This window comes from Caenorhabditis remanei, chromosome IV (genome assembly GCF_010183535.1).
Source record: "Caenorhabditis remanei strain PX506 chromosome IV, whole genome shotgun sequence".
NCBI classification, from domain to species: Eukaryota; Metazoa; Nematoda; class Chromadorea; order Rhabditida; family Rhabditidae; genus Caenorhabditis; species Caenorhabditis remanei.
The window spans coordinates 17,539,442-17,558,456 of NC_071331.1; the positions used below are offsets into that span (position 1 = coordinate 17,539,442).

At 38.2% G+C, this 19,015-nt stretch overlaps 6 protein-coding genes across 6 annotated transcripts; 3 read left to right on the plus strand and 3 right to left on the minus strand.

Annotated features, from left to right (window-relative positions):
• Nucleotides 1–975: 975 nt before the first annotated feature.
• On the plus strand, nucleotides 976–2,247 carry GCK72_014888 (uncharacterized protein; the record flags this gene model as incomplete). The annotated part of the gene is made up of 3 exons (XM_003088917.2): nucleotides 976–1,237; nucleotides 1,394–1,547; nucleotides 1,710–2,247. 3 exons carry the CDS (start codon nucleotides 976–978, stop codon nucleotides 2,245–2,247), a joined length of 954 nt encoding a protein of 317 aa, XP_003088965.2.
• Nucleotides 2,248–6,891: 4,644 nt separating this feature from the next.
• GCK72_014889 (uncharacterized protein) lies at nucleotides 6,892–8,177 on the plus strand (the record flags this gene model as incomplete). The annotated part of the gene is made up of 3 exons (XM_053730521.1): nucleotides 6,892–6,983; nucleotides 7,044–7,657; nucleotides 7,819–8,177. The coding sequence occupies 3 exons, from the start codon at nucleotides 6,892–6,894 to the stop codon at nucleotides 8,175–8,177; spliced, it is 1,065 nt and encodes a 354-aa protein (XP_053585293.1).
• A 1,965-nt stretch (nucleotides 8,178–10,142) lies between these two features.
• GCK72_014890 (uncharacterized protein) lies at nucleotides 10,143–11,805 on the minus strand (the record flags this gene model as incomplete). Its single annotated transcript, XM_003108457.2, has 5 exons — nucleotides 10,143–10,286; nucleotides 10,571–10,669; nucleotides 10,925–11,021; nucleotides 11,068–11,341; nucleotides 11,388–11,805. The coding sequence occupies 5 exons, from the start codon at nucleotides 11,803–11,805 to the stop codon at nucleotides 10,143–10,145; spliced, it is 1,032 nt and encodes a 343-aa protein (XP_003108505.2).
• A 1,057-nt stretch (nucleotides 11,806–12,862) lies between these two features.
• Nucleotides 12,863–15,955, plus strand: GCK72_014891 (uncharacterized protein; the record flags this gene model as incomplete). The annotated part of the gene is made up of 10 exons (XM_053730522.1): nucleotides 12,863–12,899; nucleotides 14,187–14,357; nucleotides 14,438–14,492; nucleotides 14,555–14,773; nucleotides 14,823–14,953; nucleotides 15,000–15,122; nucleotides 15,202–15,314; nucleotides 15,385–15,630; nucleotides 15,675–15,784; nucleotides 15,835–15,955. 10 exons carry the CDS (start codon nucleotides 12,863–12,865, stop codon nucleotides 15,953–15,955), a joined length of 1,326 nt encoding a protein of 441 aa, XP_053585294.1.
• A 106-nt stretch (nucleotides 15,956–16,061) lies between these two features.
• Nucleotides 16,062–16,573, minus strand: GCK72_014892 (uncharacterized protein; the record flags this gene model as incomplete). The annotated part of the gene is made up of 2 exons (XM_053730523.1): nucleotides 16,062–16,136; nucleotides 16,244–16,573. 2 exons carry the CDS (start codon nucleotides 16,571–16,573, stop codon nucleotides 16,062–16,064), a joined length of 405 nt encoding a protein of 134 aa, XP_053585295.1.
• Nucleotides 16,574–18,556: 1,983 nt separating this feature from the next.
• On the minus strand, nucleotides 18,557–18,960 carry GCK72_014893 (uncharacterized protein; the record flags this gene model as incomplete). Its single annotated transcript, XM_053730524.1, has 4 exons — nucleotides 18,557–18,673; nucleotides 18,721–18,780; nucleotides 18,828–18,875; nucleotides 18,931–18,960. The coding sequence occupies 4 exons, from the start codon at nucleotides 18,958–18,960 to the stop codon at nucleotides 18,557–18,559; spliced, it is 255 nt and encodes an 84-aa protein (XP_053585296.1).
• Between the last annotated feature and the right edge of the window lie 55 nt (nucleotides 18,961–19,015).

The following is a 19,015-nucleotide window of genomic DNA, read 5'->3' on the forward strand; positions in this document are numbered from 1 at the left end:
TTTGAAGAAGTGTGAATGATAAACAAGTGGGAAGTGAGGGAAAGTCATAAGGAGTTGGCTCAGTTTATAAAAATGAAAAGTTTATCCAGATGGTTGAAATGTGTGGGTGAATCTGTTGGTGCACTTTGCACAAGACATGGTTGAATGGTCTCGGGTGGATTGGAGAATTGTTTAAGATTGATTCAGCTAACTGGAATATTGTCCCATCTTAGAAAAAATATTCATCTGGAAAAGAAAGTTATTCAAATATCAACCCAAAAATTATATTTGTAAATTGATGATCCTTGGTTTCAGTAGCTCAAAAACGGTTCTGAAACTACCGGCTATCGCGAAGAATTTTACTTCTAAACGTTCATCGAAGCAACATTTCATGTCACGAACGCCACCACTCTGAGTAAAATCAGCCCACGATGTGCATCAATTCAAGACACAATAGAAATTGTACTATCTCTTACTGAAAATTTTGATAAATGTGCTGGCATTTCGTTCTATTCAACTTTTACCTTTTTCACAAATATTCATACAATTTTGATCTGATTCTGGCCAAAGTGTGAGATATCCGAATTTCCTGATTTTCTGTTACCAAATTTCGTACTTTTGACAATCAAAAATCTCCAATATTGAATGTGTTCCAACTCATTAAAACGTTTTGATTGAAACATAAATCGGTTGAACTCTGGCATATTTTCTTTTCACAGAAACTCATGACTCACTCCAATTTATGAGCTGCCGACTTCGTATTCCTTCCGAAATTCTGTTCAATCAGGATGTAAAACTCCGTTTCCATTATCACAATTACATATTTAAGTTGATTAGTCACCAACAACAGTTAACCGAAAGGATCAAAGTTTTGCAAAAACTACGTCCGAAACCACAACATTTGTCCAAGTTTAATGTTTCAGATGATAAGCTCATCTTCCTTTTTTCCGTCCACTATATATTCTTATCAGTTTTCTCTCTAAACACTATTTTACTATGACTTTCTATGAAGACCCTGAATTTCCGATAAAAGGAAATACCAAGAGACCGCATGACCTGGTTGCATTCCCAAAGTTTTTTGGATTGAATTTCAATACTTCTCGACGAGATGATTGGAGAACCCATTTCGAGCGGAGAACTGAGATAAATGGGACACATGCTGGATTCTTTCTTGTTGCTGTTTCCAGTCTTACCAAAGATTTGATCAGTTTTCATAAAATTGTGGAAGAGCAAAGTTTCGATGAACGTGAATATACAGGTCAGTTTTTTTGAAGATTATAATGCAACGTGGTTTTTCAAACTTTTATTTGATCGAAGTTTAATAGAATTGCTTCACGAACTGACCGCTTATAACACTTATCTATTGACATAACTTATCAAAAGTAGACAAATAACTTTTTTTTATTTCTTTCAGGAAAGTTTCACTTCAAATTTTACGATGAAACGCGACAATTAAAAACGATAGAAATTGATGATCGTCTACCAATAAAACCTTGTGGAGCATTACAGTATGCTCAAAAAGTGGACGATGTATTTTGGTATCCTCTGATGGAAAAGGCTTATGCTAAGTGAGTGATATTTCATTGAAGATTTTACACTAATAGACCTTCACACATAGTGTTTTGGGACGAAAATAGAAGAAATTCGGACTTTTATTACCGAAAAGTTGCCAAAAAGTTTTCGGCGTTTCTAATTGTAAAAGATTTTACTTTAATTGCGTATAATTTCAGATTCTGTGGAGGTTACGAGCAAATTGAGACTGGTCTTCTCATAAAATCCATGTTTCACGTAACAGGAAGAAATCCGGAATGGTTCGACAATGGAGCTGAATCATGTCTTCCGTTCAATGCAGAAGGCATTTATTCTAATCTTCGAAATCTAATTGAAAAGAAAATAATATTGGTTTGCAAACTGAGAAATCCAGAAGAAAATAATCAATCGTATGGAAGTGGATTCACTATCATTGATGTGACTGAAAAGAGAAGAATATCGAATGACGGAATACTTGAACCAAGGAAATTTGTGCAGCTTCGACATCCATCTGGAAAGATTCCAGAGAGTATGATGGCTGATATGGGAATATATGAACTCACTTCGCTGGGAGAAGGACTGATGGACACTGAGAAGTTTGTAAATCAGATGCAATGCGTGTATTCAGTTGATATGTCAATGCATCAATTGAGAAGATCTCCTGGTTTGGATGCTTTTATTCCGTTCATTCCTGAAGAAGAAAACCCGAGAGTTAACTACCATAGAGCAAAACATTGAGAATTTGTGTGTGTCTAATTTCATAGTACAATTAATGAATAAATTTATTAGGTTTAAAGTTTAAACTGTTGATCCCTTTTTTACTTTCTTCTTTCAGACACTTCCTATTTTCAAAGAGTAAGGAATTCTATTCTGGGAAACTCGCCACTTATAATCGTATCTTTTCCGAATGTTGTCGGACTGTGTCTTCATTTTTATTAGCTCCAATTCAAAAAGTACAGCCATGCAACTTTCGAAAATCGTGTGCAGAAGATAGACGATTCTGGAAAAAAAAACTGGAAAAAAAGATGAAATGGGCAAGAATGTTCAAAAGATCAAAAATGGTTTTGACTGAAATGGTAAGGCGGAGGACTTTTCGAGCTCTTCTGCTCCGATCCACAGTAAGCATAGTTGTCCGGATTCCGGGCTTTTTTTATTCCGTTTCCGGATTCCGGATTCCGGATTTTGAAAATTTTATTCCGGTTCCGGATTCCGATTCCGAAAAATAAAAACAGTACTTCTATTCCGGTGTTGGTCTTTAAAAGTAGTTTCAAACTTCATTTATCATTAAAAACATTTTTAAAAAAGGACTTGGTCTTGCAAACTTACCAAATCATTCGGAGTTCTGGATTCCGAAATTCCCGGATCCGAGTTATTTATTATTCCGGTTCCGAATTCCGTAAATCGAAAAATATCATTCCGTAAAACTATGACAGTAAGTCACTACCCTAAAATATCAAAACAATCAGTGGCAGATTTTGAACAGGATACAAATAAATCTGATGATGATTGAAGATGAAGTGTTTCAAAAAGTATGTTGTACATAGATATTACGAACTCAACTTTCCAATCAGATAAAAGTTTGAGATCTGTTTCGAATCAATATTCTTTCAGCTTCCCAGTATATTGAGAAGTGCATGGAAAACTTAAAGCTCCATTGTTGCAGTTTTTCACTTCATTTTACAAGTACGAAATACGATTTCCTACGATTCCCAAGTGATAACAGAGTTTCCAATTCTGTAGGTTTTATCACTTGAATGTTTCATCCCCATGCCCTTTTTGCTATTTCTTTTCCCCATTTGATACTGATATTTCTGGTGATTGATGCTATCTTCTTCTAATTTTTTCATCAAAAATAAATGTTTTTGTTTCAATAAAAACGCTTCCAAAGTCACAACAACCACACTAAAATTCCAACAAAACATCTTCTCAATATATCTTTTTTCTCATTTGCAACGATACAATATCGATATATTTCAATTTGTTTTTGATCTGCTTGATTACTGATTCGTTCCCTTTTCCCTTCTTTTTCTTTTTGATTCCACGTCATCTCACCTTGAATTCTCTCGTTTTCTATTTATTCTGTCGGTGGCTATCACTCCATTCCACGTCTTCTTCATCGTTTTTCCCTGTTATCATAGTGACCCCACACCGTTTTGTCGAGTACGTCGCGCACCCAAAACTGATAAGAAAAAGAAAAAGAAAGGAGAAGATGGATCCAGTTTTGGACCCCTATCTACTCCATTCCCTTCGTCTAGTGTCGTTTTTGTTTGTCCTCTGGCCATGTGCCAACTAAATACAGTACATGTGTCAATTGGTGTCTCAAAAAGAGAAAGATCACAACAAATATGGGGATGACTTCTGAAGATCGTCGGTGAAATTGATCTAATTTGAGTTCTCGGGCAGCAAAAATAGAATAAACTTTCTGGCTTTTTTCACGGAAAATAGGCAGTTGACATGTATCGAAGACACCAGGAATGAACCAGAGAACAATGAGCCATAAACAAAAACATACTAAGAGATCAGTCTGGATTCAGAGACATTCACGTGAATCCCCTGATGACTTCTGAATTATTTCAGTTTCAGCAATTTACAGTACCTAGATCAAAGGACAATTTTTGATTACACAGTTGCTTCCCCTTCTTCTCAAGAGTGTAATACCTTGAAAAGTAAAAGTTGAAGCATCTTGCCCCCATCGAATGATATCATTCCAATTACCCACCCTTTGCAGATATTTTAAACAGGGCGCGGCTCTCGAAGTAGATCAAAAACTGTGGTCCATCATTTGGTCATATTTCAATTCTTGTTTTCTTCCCGCAAACAAGATGGACAGTCAAGTAAGACGGATTCAGAAGTACCCATATGGTTTCACCTGATGGACACAAAGAAGAATTGTGAATTGTGAAAACATTGAAATCGTTGATGGAACTGCACGTCTTCTTCTAAGCATCTATCACGAGGCTATCTGAATGAAAAGAAAAATAATGGGGAGAATTGATAGTAGTGGCATGTGGTTTAGTGGTTAGAACGGGAGAGAAAGATTCTGGACGAAAATTTATGAGGATGACGTTTCGATTGATACCGTACCTAGAACTGATAGCTAGTTATCGTATACTTCAGACATCGGAAAATAGTTTTATAACGATCTCTCTGAAGATTTATGTTTTGAATTTCATTTCTGATGATGTTTAGTAAAAACACCACGGAACCTAGAGTGTACTAGACTCTGGTATTTGTATCGAATCACGTAAAACAATATTTCTTCTGACGTGGTAAGATCCGAAATTCACAAAATCCTAAATTAAAGGAAAATCCCATCCAACTTCAGGTCTTTTGATTTGTCAGTTGGCAATTTGTTGATCACGCCGACCTTATGTAACTAACTAGAAATAGCTCTTACAAAAAATAGGATCCCAAAGCAACTAAGAAAATCATTATCCAATACGCGAATACCCCATCAGAACCCATCCGGTTAGGTCCATTATCATGCCCTTCTCCAAACATTAATCAACCAAGAAAAGGTACAATACTACTTATTTGCCAATGAGTAACAAATATTATGTCACTACCGGAAACACTAAAAAAAGAAGATACAATAGAATAACCCCTGAATCAAAATACGCACCTATCCACCCCACAGTTCGTTAAGTTCTCATTTGTCCCCAACTGGACCAGTCCTTGATCTCAATATCACTTCCCTTTAGTCTTCGACAGACAACCGTACTCTAACCATAAAAAAGAGATGAAGAAGGTGTCATAAATTACAAATTCTCTCTCAATTTCTTCTCCATGTGATAAGTACTTTCATCTTCACATGGCCGGTACACGTGCAGTCTTCTTCAGTCTATCTTCAGTGATATTTTAGATGACGTTGACTGCCCAGAATTCGTCCACTTCTTCTCCATTTCTTTTTTCGGTGTTTGTTATGTCTTCTTGTGATATAAGCCATTCCGAATGAAGTCGTTTAACGAGGGCATATGTTCTTCTGACGTAACTTCTTATCAGTGATTGACAACGAGAGCAACGAGCATTGGCAAACAACTTGTCTTGTCGTGTTTTCCTATTACGTACTAGTTGGTCTCTTCACACTCCACAATCTGGCAGTTACGAATTAACTAGCAACAAAAAAACAATGGACTAGACATCTCTGGAAGAGAGATAATTCGGCCATGAAGCATTGTTTGAACTGATATGACGCTTTATCTCAACTACTTGCAAAAACTTTTCCATCACGGGCGGTTTGGTTATAAATCATGGAGAGGGATTCGTATCGCCTTCCTTCTGATCACCAATGATTTCATCGCGCTTTTCTTCATTATATACATATTTTCCCTCTTTTGTTTATTGTTTATAAGAGAACACTTCATGTCTAGAATTATACGTTTATTACAGTAAGAATCGATTCTAGAAATTGTTTGAATGATGAGGAAGGTGGGGTGGTGAGGTGGAGAGACTACTGATTGATAATGGGAAGGTGAGGGTTACGGTAGGATACGTGACTTTTCAGAGAATCTCAGGGCGCGCTTGGATGGTTCAACAGGGATGAGTCTAAACTATGAAGTCTCATACTAGGAGAATACTTTCAGAAATGTCCCAGCATGTTTCAAAGATTCTGAACCTTTCAGACGGAAATTTAGAATACAGGCAAGAACCGATCCGCGGTTTTGGGGAAAATTGGGTTTTGGTTTAACTAGCGTTGAATACTGTTGGTTTTGTTCTGCCGGAAACATCTCCGCGCTCTCGTCTTCTTGAGTTAAACAGACTGTAAGACATCTAAATTTTCCCCAAGTTTTCAGAACCAAAAAACAGTTTTGGTTTGGTTTTTTAGCCTTTGAAACCTTGAATTGTTTGTACCTAAACATTTTTGAAACGATTCGAAAACACAGATTCTCCAACAACAATTCAGAAACCGCACGTCTTCAAGCAGATTTTTTCTGTATCCTAGATTCTTCACACGGACTCTGAGCTCCTTTTTATTCAGATGTCTTCCGAATTCTCCGACTACCGTACTATAGATGACCACAACGATTTGAGCTGCCACTGACTGGTCATTCTGTTTTCTCATTTCAGTTTTCTAGAATAACGGTCTACTATTTGCATGAGTCATACGAATAGTCATACAGCTCACGAAAAGGCTCAGAGATCTCAGTTGAGAAACTCTTTTCAATTGGATACAATTAGAGAAAGAGACCGAACACAATACACACTCTGTAGATGGAGACATATGCCCCTCCTTCTCTCCGCCGAAGGTCTCTCTCAAAAAAGATGGGCGGAGCGAGACATTGAGATGATACAAAAGTGAGTGAGAGTCGATCGGAAGGGGCCAGTCTTCTGCCTATTTTCTGTTAACAAGTGCCTTCTAGCACACTCGACTCTCAGAACATCATGTTCGAGATTTTCACTCAAGGATTCTCATTCTTGAATCTTCTTTCTATTCTTGCCTTCTTCACAACAGTCGGTCTCTTCTTCTGTGGAATGTAAGTTTCTTTTTCATTTCTTTTTTTCTCGTTTTTGAAATTTCATTCATTCAATTTCAGTCCAATATGTCGTCAAATCTGGAAACGAAAAGACACAAAGGAAATCTCCGGAGCTCCATTCCTTATGGGAGTTGTCGGTGGATGCTGTTGGATGACATACGGATGGTTGAAAAATGATGGAACTGTGAAATGGGTTACCGGATGTCAAGTGATCCTCTACACTACTTACACAATCTTCTATTGGTGCATGACCAAGAAGAAGCTTTGGATCACATTGAAAGTACTCGGTGTCATCGGAATCTGTACTTCATTGGTTCTGGGAGTTCACTTCTTCGGAATGAAGATCTTCCATCCACTCGGAATCGTCTGCCTTACTCTCAACATCGCTGACTTTGCCGCTCCACTCGGTGGAATCCGAGTCGTCATCCGTCGATGGGCTACCTCAACCCTTCCTCTTCCATTGTGCATTGCCAATTTCCTCGTGTCAACTGAATGGTTCTTGTACGGTCTTCTCAAGAACGACTTCTATCTTATCTTCCCAAATGGAGTCGGCTCACTTCTCGCCTTCATTCAACTTCTTCTCTTCATCGTTCTCCCAAGAAAACCAGGACAACGTGCTCCCATCGTCAGATTGTGGTTGTGGATTCGTGGAGTTAAAGTTGAAGAGACTAAAGGTAAGAGATCAGAAATCTTCTTCTTCTTTTTGACTGATAACACCACTTGTTTTGGTGGTCATCATAACCACAACCAGGAAGGGAAGCAACTTGCTTTTCTAATCTGAAAATTGATAACAGTCGCCGAAAAAACAATAACAATAACCTCTTTTTTCTTTCAGAAATCGTAGCCGAACTCGGAGAATGTGATGAAAAGAAAATGAACCGAGCTCAGAGATGGTCTCAAAAGATTAAGATGAACGTGTCGACTGTGGCTGAAGAATTGGAGAATGTGATCTACCAACTCCCAACAAAGGACCAGTTCGCCTATACTCATAAGATTGGAGACGACGATTCATCGAGTGAGAAGACTGTGGAGACAATCGATGAGAAGAAACCAGTTGTCGCAGTGAATCCAGCTGTTGAAGCTGTCAAGGATGCAGATTTCGAACGTAAAGTGAGAAATTCATTGAGAGCAGCTCAAGAAGCAAGAGAGTCGGCTCTCCGAAGGACGATCAGTTCTCCAGATCTCTCTGATTAAACTTCCAATTCTCTAACTCTCTCATCTCATTTTCTCACTTCCCGATTCGATTCTCATCTCAACTGCTTTACATTCAAATCTCACTTGACAGTTCTAACTTCAGAACTCATCATTTCCCCCTGCTTTTTCTGTTTTTCTAACCATTTTCATGTTATTTTTGACCCGCTTGACCCGCCTTTATTTGAGGTGATATGACCAGTTCTTTTCCATTTTCTTTGTGTGCAATGACCCCAACATTTCTTCATGTTGATCGCTTCTCTATGACTATTCCATTCACTTTTTGAATGGTATAATTCGACTCGAAACGGGTGCCGTTTTTCTGAATTCTCATAAAGTTTTAAAAATTGAAAATTGTCTTTGTTTATTTGCTGAAACTATACGAAATTGGAAAAAGAAAAGGAAACATAAAAATCACCTAAACAGAAATTTGCATTGATAACATGGAATCATTAACTTCTGAATTTTGTACGGAAATCAACTATCATGGTTTGTAGGCGTACTTTGCAGGTGTCGACGAAGTTGGTTCACAGAAAGCAAATGAGATCAGATCGGTTCAAAAATCGTGTTGATCGGAGGGGTTTGTTAAGAGATGAAATCACTTTTTGGGGAGGATTTGAAGCAAGTTTTTATAGAATTGGATACCGGGAATAGAACTGGGACAAGTGTTACCATTTCGTTTATCAACTCGTATCTGAACATCAATTATAGTAGAATTATCTCCAACTTTGGCGATTCCTGATCGAATCACCTGCATCTTTTTTCAGTTTCAACCAATTCTGTCACGGCCGGCCGCGGCTTTCAAAACCGCCGAGGCCACGGATTAACCAAATGGGCCGAATTTTCGAACATGGCTGTGATATAAAATTGCCCCACGGCTTTTTTGACAGCCTTGGTTTCAACTACAATATTCTAACTTATTTCAGCTCTTTTGGTTGAATCATATGGTTCTAGTTCTTACCGATTTCAATACGGACTGTTTTGAAACAGTACCAACCAAACCATTCCAGATATCTTGAAAATTCTAAACTCTGAAAAAAAAGCAAGTCTTTTCTCAAATCTACAGTATGAATTCTTTTGACGAGCAATTATCAGTTTTCTAGTATCCACTAATGAAACGGCTGGCGTTCCTTCGAAGCGTCCAAAACGATCATCCACTTGATATCATCTGATTTCCTATTCATCACACCGCTGGAATTCCTCCGTTTCTCATCTTTAAACTTTGTAGACTACTCTCATATCTTATTTGTTTATCCATTTCAGAGATCCACCCAACAAAATAACAAAATGAGTCATCTCTTGAGAACTATCCCACCAAAATCTCAAGAAAACATTTATTTTTGGGATAAATTCTACTCAAAATATGACGATTTCTCTTCAATTGACGAAGAAAGAGATTATTATTGACACGTTTCATCCAAAATGTCAAAATTGAAATTTTTTGAAATTTTAAGAAAAACCGGTTAACGGATGAAACAAATTGTGAACGGAAATAGTCTTTTTCCTACTTTTTATTTATCAAAAAATCGAAAAATTGGAAGTGATTTTGCTGAAAAAGAGACAGAAAACATGTGAATCGTTGAACTTTTTGTCTGAAACAGAATCGTTACGTCGCCTTCTTTTTTCTCATTTTTTAATCTTTCTGATTTCTAATCCAAATGTTTTTTGACATAATGATTGTGCTCATCGTGACAGTCTGTGATTACCTTGCTCCCCTAAAGACGACAAAACAAACCATAGAACAGTTTATTATTTCACACGAACGGACAAACGAATACTGCAAAAAAACGAAACGAAGAAGGAAGTATTTAGTAGTAAGAGGTTAAAATAAAAACACTAATCGATCACAGCAATTGAAAAAAAAATCTGTAAAAGGCTGGAAAGGGGTGAAAAAGCAATGAGGAATTAATCGAGTTGAATATAATTATAGTGGACGTTAATATAACGTATAATTTCGTTTGGAACTACTTATGCATTGTATGTGTTAGATGTAACACGTCCTCCGTGTCCGGTCCAGTTGGTGTGAACCCAGGTTCCCGGTTGGCCGAGAAGTTCGTAGGTGTGAGCTCCGAAGTAGTCTCTTTGAGCTTGGAGCAAATTAGCTGGGACGACCTGGAAAAGGAAAAGAATGTCTGTGTTTTCATGAAACATGTTTTGTTAATCAGTCTGATAGTTTACTTGGCAGCCAGCCAATGCCGGTCAAGTTCGGCAAACTGTGTGGGCATGAATTCACGTGTGATAATTAAAAACATGATGAGAGAATCACAGAACGAATCCTTTTTTGAATAGTGAAATTCACGTGTACCCATCTCTCCTTCGTTTTTTACACTTTAACTGATGAATTACAGTGCAAAATAAACATGAAACGACGCGGAGATCGTGACGGTTTCATTTACCTCACTGGTGTATCCGTCATAGAAAGAGAGTGCCGATGAGAAGGCTGGAACTGGAATTCCGAGACGAACGGCTGAGCAGACGACGACGCGCCACGAGTCCTGAACAAGATTTATGATGTTCCGATTTATAGAACAGATAGGATTGACGTCAGTCTGTGTTCTGACTTATGATAAAAATTTGATTTTTTTTTTCGAATAAATTTTGTTCCTGTTAGTGTCAAAATATTACAGTTGATACATGTGAAAAAATAAAGTTAAGTCAAATTTTGACCTCCACGGAATGCGGAATTCAATATCTCCTTCCGTTTCATCACAATTTGTACTAGCCACTACGGTTCCAAGTTGATAACAAACCTGCGCTTCTGCGATGGCCTTGGTGAAGAATTCATCGAGAAGAAGGTTGGAAAGTTGCTTGTTGTTATCAAAAGCACGTTTGATTTCTCCGAGGAATCTGTTAAATTTTCGTTAACTTCTGGTTGATATCTCTGAATTGTTACCTGGAACGGATGATACATCCTCCTCTCCACATCAAAGCAATCGCTCCGAAGTTCAAATCCCATTTGAGTTGTTTCGAAGCCTCGGCGAGAAGCATGAATCCTTGAGCGTAACTCACAATCTTCGAGGCATAAAGAGCCTTGCTGATTTGCTTGATGAAAATTCTCTTGTCCTGAACAACAGTATCTGGGGACACTTGAGGACGTGGTAGTTGTTTGGAAGCAAGAACACGCTCGTTCTTCAATGCAGATAAACATCTGGCGAAGACGGCTTCTCCTGAAAATGAAATTTTTGATTAATGAATTATTGATTGATTTAAAACCGATAAGAGTAACTGGGAGTCCGTATTCAAGAGCAGCGAAACAAGTCCACTTTCCAGTTCCCTTTTGTCCAGCGGAATCACGAATCTTCGGCACGATTGGCTCTCCCTTCTCATCGCGATATTTCAGAATGTTGGCGGTGATTTCGATAAGGAAAGATTCCAATTCTCCCTTATTCCAGTCGTCAAGAACTTCAGCCATCTGGTCATGATTCAACTCGACGGCCTTGTTCAAAAGATGATAGGCTTCAGCGATGAGTTGCATGTCTCCGTATTCGATTCCATTATGAACCATCTTGACGAAATGTCCGGATCCAGCATTTCCAACCCAATCACAGCATGGTTCTCCGTTTGATTTGGCAGATATCTTCTGGAAGATATCCTTGAGATGTGGCCATGCGGCTGGGTTTCCTCCTGGCATGAGAGATGGTCCATATCGGGCTCCTGGAAAAATGTTTCATTTTGAAATTTGAATAAATTAAATTTGAACAACAAGAAATCTAATTGTTGTCGAGAGCACCGTCATTTTGTATCCTCCCACCTACAATAATAATTCAAATGTTCCGAAGATGTCTACTTCGAATACATTTTCTAAATCTTGCCACTTCTTTCTTTGCCTTCCCTATACAATTTTGCAGATACTACAATTTTCGCTTCATTCTGACAGAGCTTGTATCCAATCTCCATCGACGTCGTTTCCTCCCAAAAAAAAACGAAAACCAGGAAATTGCTATTCCCTTTACGTTATCTAGTTTTTTTGTTCTTCTAATTATGCGCCAAGGAGTGGGCGAGAAGCAGCAAGCACATACACATCTCACAGAGAGCCGACAAAAAAGCCGTCTTCTCTTCTCCCAATTTCCGTTGCTTTTTCTAATCAACGTACGTATCAGCGGCGGTGAGGAGAAGGAGAAGAAGAAGAAGAAGAAGAAGAAGAAGACGAAGAGGCGACGGAGGATAGGGAATTGGCTCTATGTCTCCTAAAATGGGCTCGTAGAGCACACAAGTAGTAGGAGTTGAGTAGTCTCGGTTACTTTTTCAAAGTCTTTCTTCACAGACAGTTGTCAGAAAAAACATGGCAATTCTACAGTAGTTTGGAATGACAAAGATTAAAACCATAAATGTCTATTGCCAACAACTCGTTCCTATGACAATTCCATCCTAATCCGGTAAGTGCTTCCTCTTGTCATTCTTTTCTCGTCATTTTGCCATTGGAATATTCACTTCTTCTTTTTCTGCCAAAGGTTTCTGTGTCCTTTTCTTTTTCTTCTCATTTCTGACAACGAAAATCTCCCATTCCTTCTCGTACATTTTCTCCAGATGTCTTCCTCTCGGGATTCACGACAACCACAACGATAAAACATCCTCAACGTTTTTGTCGATAAACGCTTAGAAAGAAACGGAGGAAAGGAGCCAAGGGAAAATAAGTTCTCATTTTGTTTCTTCTGATTGGAGGAGAACCTCTATTCGCTTGGAGCAAGATGATGCGAAAACTGTTCTATCGAAGTTATACTTTTGGTGAGTGTTTGAAATTTTCAGATATCTTTCAAATACGTCTGAAATTCAAAGGGAAGCAGGTGAGTTTCTAGTTATTCTTTCTGATATCATGTTGGTCATTTTGTACAAAAAGAACAATGAAGCTCTATAGGAAGCAAAACCCAAACGTCGAAAGGGCACAAGCTTTCAAACGAAAATTACTAATTCATTCGATCTCTCGGTCTCTTCTTTTCCATAAATTCTTTCAAATATTCGTGGCTGTCATGTATCGATGCTCTTTTCAAATCAATTAGCATATCTCTTCTCCTATTCAATCATGCATTCATCGGTATCCCATGACATTTTTTTCTCGCCCTCCTTTTTTCTCATATTTTGTGGCCACATTTCTTTTGATTTGATTCCGCCTTTCACTCTCTCTACTTCTCCCAGACAAGCATTCTCAAATTTGGAGTCAACCACAAAAATTGTCTGGAAATGTTTATATTCAAATGGTCTACGTCCTATTCCAATTTCCGTGAGTTTTAAAAGTGAGAAACATGAAGAGGAGATTGTAATTATAACGTTGGACATGATGATTTTCAATATTCCCAGATGTTTTTTTTCCTAAAAAAAAACAAAAAAAGCCACTTGAAGAAGGGAATAGAAGTAGGAACATGCCATCTCTATTCAAGAATTCAAGTGTTCTCCGTGTCGAATGAAGTCGGTGCCCCCCTAGCAACACAAAGTGTGTGTTTCCAACTTCAGAATTCTTTACGAAAGACCAATTCACCTTCTTCTACTTCTTCTCTCACGTCCGTTTCTCTCTATCCCTGCGTTTCTTTTCTCTTCTTTTCATCTGTTTCCTTCTCTCTGCACTTGTTCCCATTTCTCTTTGCACATTGAAATCTACATAACATTATATAACATTCAACACCCGCAAGCACCCCCACCGGGGTCGGCGGCTATTAAACTTGTTCATTTTATCACCGACGAACAAGAAAAGCTGTGGTTTTTTTTTTACAAAAGTACAGCGGTTATTTTCTTTCTCGAAGCCCTCTATCTCTTCGTCCAGAGGCAGTGACGAGAGCGCCCACGGTCTTTGCCTGTCGTCGCTTGGCGCCCGCCATTCGTTGTTTCTGTTCCTTCTGTCCACTTTCTCTTTTTTCCTCTCGAAAGTAGAAAAACAAGAAATTCCAATAACTTAGTCACCCCTCGAAACCTTTCTATTCTCTGGGCGTCACCATTCAGAACAAGAAGGAAAATGGGTAAGCATTGCTTCAAACTTGACACTTTATTGTCAGACTCCCTTCAAAATTTCTCTAAATTCAGATGCCAACTCTCCATCGGTATCCTCTACGTCATCTTCATCTTCAACAGTAACTACACCAGTTCAATCACAGGCTTCAACTGAATCTACACAGGAGACGTCACACTCTGGAAGCCGTCATCCAGCATCGCTTCGCTCTTCTTCTCAACCTGCCACGTTGCGTAATGCCGCATGTAAGCAGCCCTAATCCCTCTGCTTCACATAATCCTATTGTTCATTGCCCCCAATTGGAAATTCATTCCTTTTATTTCAGTCAACGAGATCAGCGACGGCACTTGGACATACTGCATTGACACACCGAACCCTGCGTAAGTGCCACTTATACTTTCAATTCGTTCTTTTTCCCTCTTTCAAGCCGAATGAGTTTTAGACCATCTGTAAAAGGATTCGGAAATGTCCCAATTGCCAGCTACGAGGAAATTGAAGCAATGGGAGACAGAAAACTGAAAGTTTGTACAGTGACTTGGAATATCAACGAGAAAGGAGCGAAAGTCTTGAATCATCTCGCACAGAAAATAAGAGACAGAAACGACGAAATAGATAGTGACATATTCTTCATATCGCTTCAAGAAATTCCAACAACAGCACCGTTAGTTGAAAACGTTGGAAGACAACAGTAAATTCTGTTTTTGTTTCAGAACGTTTCACGAGGATGCTCGCAGAATTTTGGAGCCACTTCTTCATGGACATCGTCTCTATCTGTCTCACAGAGCTTGGAGTCAAATGGTCATTGTCTTCATACGACATAAACACATCCGATATGCGATTCGTAAGCGTTCTGACAACTCCAATAGTTCAATAACACTAATTTTCAGAGCCTCAACCGTTATTCATTCCATCTGGAACCGTGGCAAAACCAGTGAGAACGAAAGGTGCGATCGGAGTGTGTCTTCGGTTATATCAGAGATTTATTGTGCTCATCGGATGCCATTTGTCTCGTGAGTTTCTCGAAAACATAAAGAAAGAAGCAACGAAACATCCTCCTACACAAATGCTCAAATTCCATTCTCTTTTCAGACGCCACACCTCAACTTCGTGTCCAAGACTACACTAAAATAGTCAGAGAACTCTGTTTCACTCAGCTCGCCAAGTTTCATGGTACTCAAAAAGGCCATATTTTCGCCTCTGACGTAAGCAACCACTTCCGATACTTGAGCCTCTTCTTCAAAAACTTTTTTTATTCCATTTCTTTTTATTCAGGTGGTTATTTGGACTGGAGACTTGAATTTCCGGGTTACTGCAGAGAATAGTGTCAACTGGAATGATGTAGATAAACTACGAGAAAAAGATTACGACGATGTTCTGGAGACTGAAGAATTGGCAAATCACAAATCGAAGGAAGCAGCATTTTCGAAGTTCAACGAACCTCCACTACGATTCCCACCAACTCACAAATACGAACCGGATACTGATATTTATGTGCCGAAAAGAATTCCATCGTTTACGGTAAACATTTTTCAGAAGAAAAAGTCAAACTGGAATTTTTATAGGATCGAGTTTTGTACTGGATGAAAAACTCTGAATGGTTGCAACCAATCAAATACGATTGTATGCGTGGAGCATCTCCATCGGATCATAAAGCAGTTTTTGCCACCTTTTGGTTAGTTCTACGGCGAGGAAATACTGGATTCAAATTCAAAACTATTTCAGGCTAACAGTAATCAACAAGCCAGTTCCAGAGCGCTATCGAACTCAAAAGTCCCTTGAAAACGGAAATTCAACTAAAGATTCTCAAAAATCTCTCGACAGCGGAAATTCTAGTGACAAATAGAAGTATTATTGTTCATTTTTGCATTTTTTCTCGTAATAATCTTCCGAGTTTTTCAAATCCAAATCCCAGTCAGTCTCATCCCAATGAAGTATTTTTTAATTCAAAACTAACCTTCTTCTCCTCCGGAAACTCCACATCCAACGAATAGAATTCCCTTGTTTGCGAGCTGTTCGGCGCGTCTCTGAAAACAAAAATTGTTGGTTTAAACAGGAAATAAATAAGAAAAATCAACAGTATCACTGTTTAGTAAATAGTTTAGATAACAAACTGAACAAAGAAAAAACCCACGTTCGAATCGGTATACTCGGAATTTCCTCCATCTATGATGATGTCTCCCTCTTCGAGATGAGGAACGATTTGATCGATCATCATATCGACAGGAGTTCCAGCTTTGATGAGCATCATCACACGACGAGGTCTCTTCAACTTCTTGCACATCTCCTCAATCGAATGAGCTCCAATGATTTTTGTTCCTTTTGCTTCATTGGCAAGGAAATCATCGACGACTTTGACGGTTCTGTTGAAGGCACAGACGGTGAAGCCGTGGTCGTTCATGTTCAGAATTAGATTCTGACCCATGACGGCCAATCCGATGACGGCGATATCAGCTTCGGCCATTTTTCTGAAAAAAAAAGTGAAATTTAGGAAGAGAACTGAGTCAGAATGAACGAAAAACGTAGAATTGATATAAACAATCGGAAAATTCTAGAAATTTGATCGATTCGACACAATTTTTGTTCGTAGCGTCGTAGCCCAACGAAACATACTCTTGAAAATCGACTACGATGAGATGAGAGAGGAAAATGAGAAAATTCTTGGAAATGACAGATTTGCATCACTTTTTGCACTTTCATCGTTTCAATGACTAGAATTTTACGGAAAATAAAAAGGTGAGAAAAGCGTTGGGAGTTGCCTTTTCTCCTGCGGCGACCCTTTTTCTTTTTTGGACAAACAAATCACTGTCATCATTTATATTTTGTGGCCTACTCCGTCTCGCCCCAGACTTATTTATATATTGGACAGAGGTAGAGTGCTTTTTGTTCTGTTTATAGGTCGTATTATATACATAATACCGATAATTAGCCACCGTTAGGCGAACTGGTTTGAAAGAAAGAGAACATTGGAAAGTGCATTGAAGAAAAAAGATGAGGAGATGAAGAGACTTTTGCAAGAATTTGTAGGCGACACTTGGAGTTTTTCGGAGAATGAACGATCTTATCTCTCGGTTTTACAGGTCGATCAGTAGATTGCAAATCTACGCTGACCGATATGAAAGGTTATCCTGGCTCAGGGATCAAAAATCAGTAACAAAAAGTGAGTTTTCCATTCAGTCAAGACGAACAAAAAACAAAAGAAAGACGAGTGGTCTTTGGCATTGAATTACTTTTTCCGTACTCTTGTTACCTCTAGGCTGCGACGCAAACATGTTTTAGGAAGAGAAGGTGAGAACATTTTGTCAGCCTTTTTTCAAAGAAACGATGACAATTCGAGGTTCAAAGAAAACAGAAATTGCACTCAGTCAGCGTTGAGGTATTTTGTTAAATTTGAGTGGGTTTGGAATTCAAACAGCAGATTTTAAATTTAAATTTAAAGTAGTTATTTTAATGTTAACGGGAAGAAAAATCGAATTATCTTGTTAATTTTTGGTAATTTATGGGCGGACATCCGCTGTCGGAAAGGCGTAGGTGGAAAACGGACAAAGAAAGAATTGACTAATATCGAACAAAAAGCAGAACACCTCACAATTACGAAATCTCTTTGCTTTTCTGGGAAAATGACTATGAACTGAAAAAATATGGGCGAAAATTAGGAGAAGTGAGAAATAAAACCATGAAACAAAAGGGTTTTTGAAGAAAATATCTCTATTTTCCGATGAAGAAAAAGGGAAAAAGAAAATGCAAGAGAAATATACAAGACGACGGCCACCGGATTTCTCGGTCGCCTCAGGACTCGAAGAAAAGTTTTGCGGCATGCGCCCTTCTGACAGTAGTTGAACTGAGAATTTCAGATTTATATAATTTATTCTAGGTGAGTTTCTGCAAGTTTAGTTGAGAAAAATTACAGATATGTTTAGTTTCAATGAAAACCATTTTCCAGACAGACACTTTCAACCCAAACAGAGAGAAAGCGCTGAATGAAATTCGCAAACGCTATGCGCTTTTAATACAGTAGTCGGCATGCTTTTTGGCTTTTCTTTTTCTGCTTCACGAAATTTTACGAGCTGTTTTGTAGAGGCCGAGTTCCAATTTTTGATTTAAAGATTTTATATTAAAGTTCTTGCTTTCTATATTTAGAATTCTAGTTAGTTTTGGAAATTCTAGAGCAAAATACTCTGAAAGTTAAAAAGAAAGCAAGTTCTGAAATTTTACTCTTTTCTCGATAAAATAAGCGAAACTATTCTCGAAGAATCTCTGATAATTTATAAATTTAACACCATGAATCCGAACATGCCATGAAACGAGAAAAAGAAGGTGATACAAACGAATCGTGCCACCTTTTCTTATCAATGGACAAAGTTGCAAACACCACAAAAAATAAAACGAAAAACACATTTGAACAGAGAATTGAATCGAAAAGACTGGGCGGGCGCACACAAAACGTTCAATATTCCTCCTCTCCGTCTTTTTTCTCTTCTGCTTTTTCTTCTTTCTTCGCAACTTCGGTTTTCATTGACTTCTGATCCGTCGAAATGCATTTGAATATACTGTTCCAGTGATTCTGAAGACGTTTTAATACTCAGCAGACCACTAATTCAACTGGATTACCATTGCGAATGTTCGATTACAAAATGGATCCTTTTTATGGCAATTGCACTTTTCTTTCTCCTGAAATATAAAAAATAGAGGGTTCAAAGTTCAGTTCTCTCTCATACTTTTACTTGATTATGACATTTCTCGATAGTCTGCAAGCTTGGTTCTCGCTGCAAAATTGATAAAAGTTGAGAAAAAACTAAACTTTATTGATAAATTCCTCACATATCCCGACGAGAAAATGTTTCCAATCATGATGAAAATGATGAAGAAGATATTGGAAAATATACTGGTTTTCATATTGGAAAAT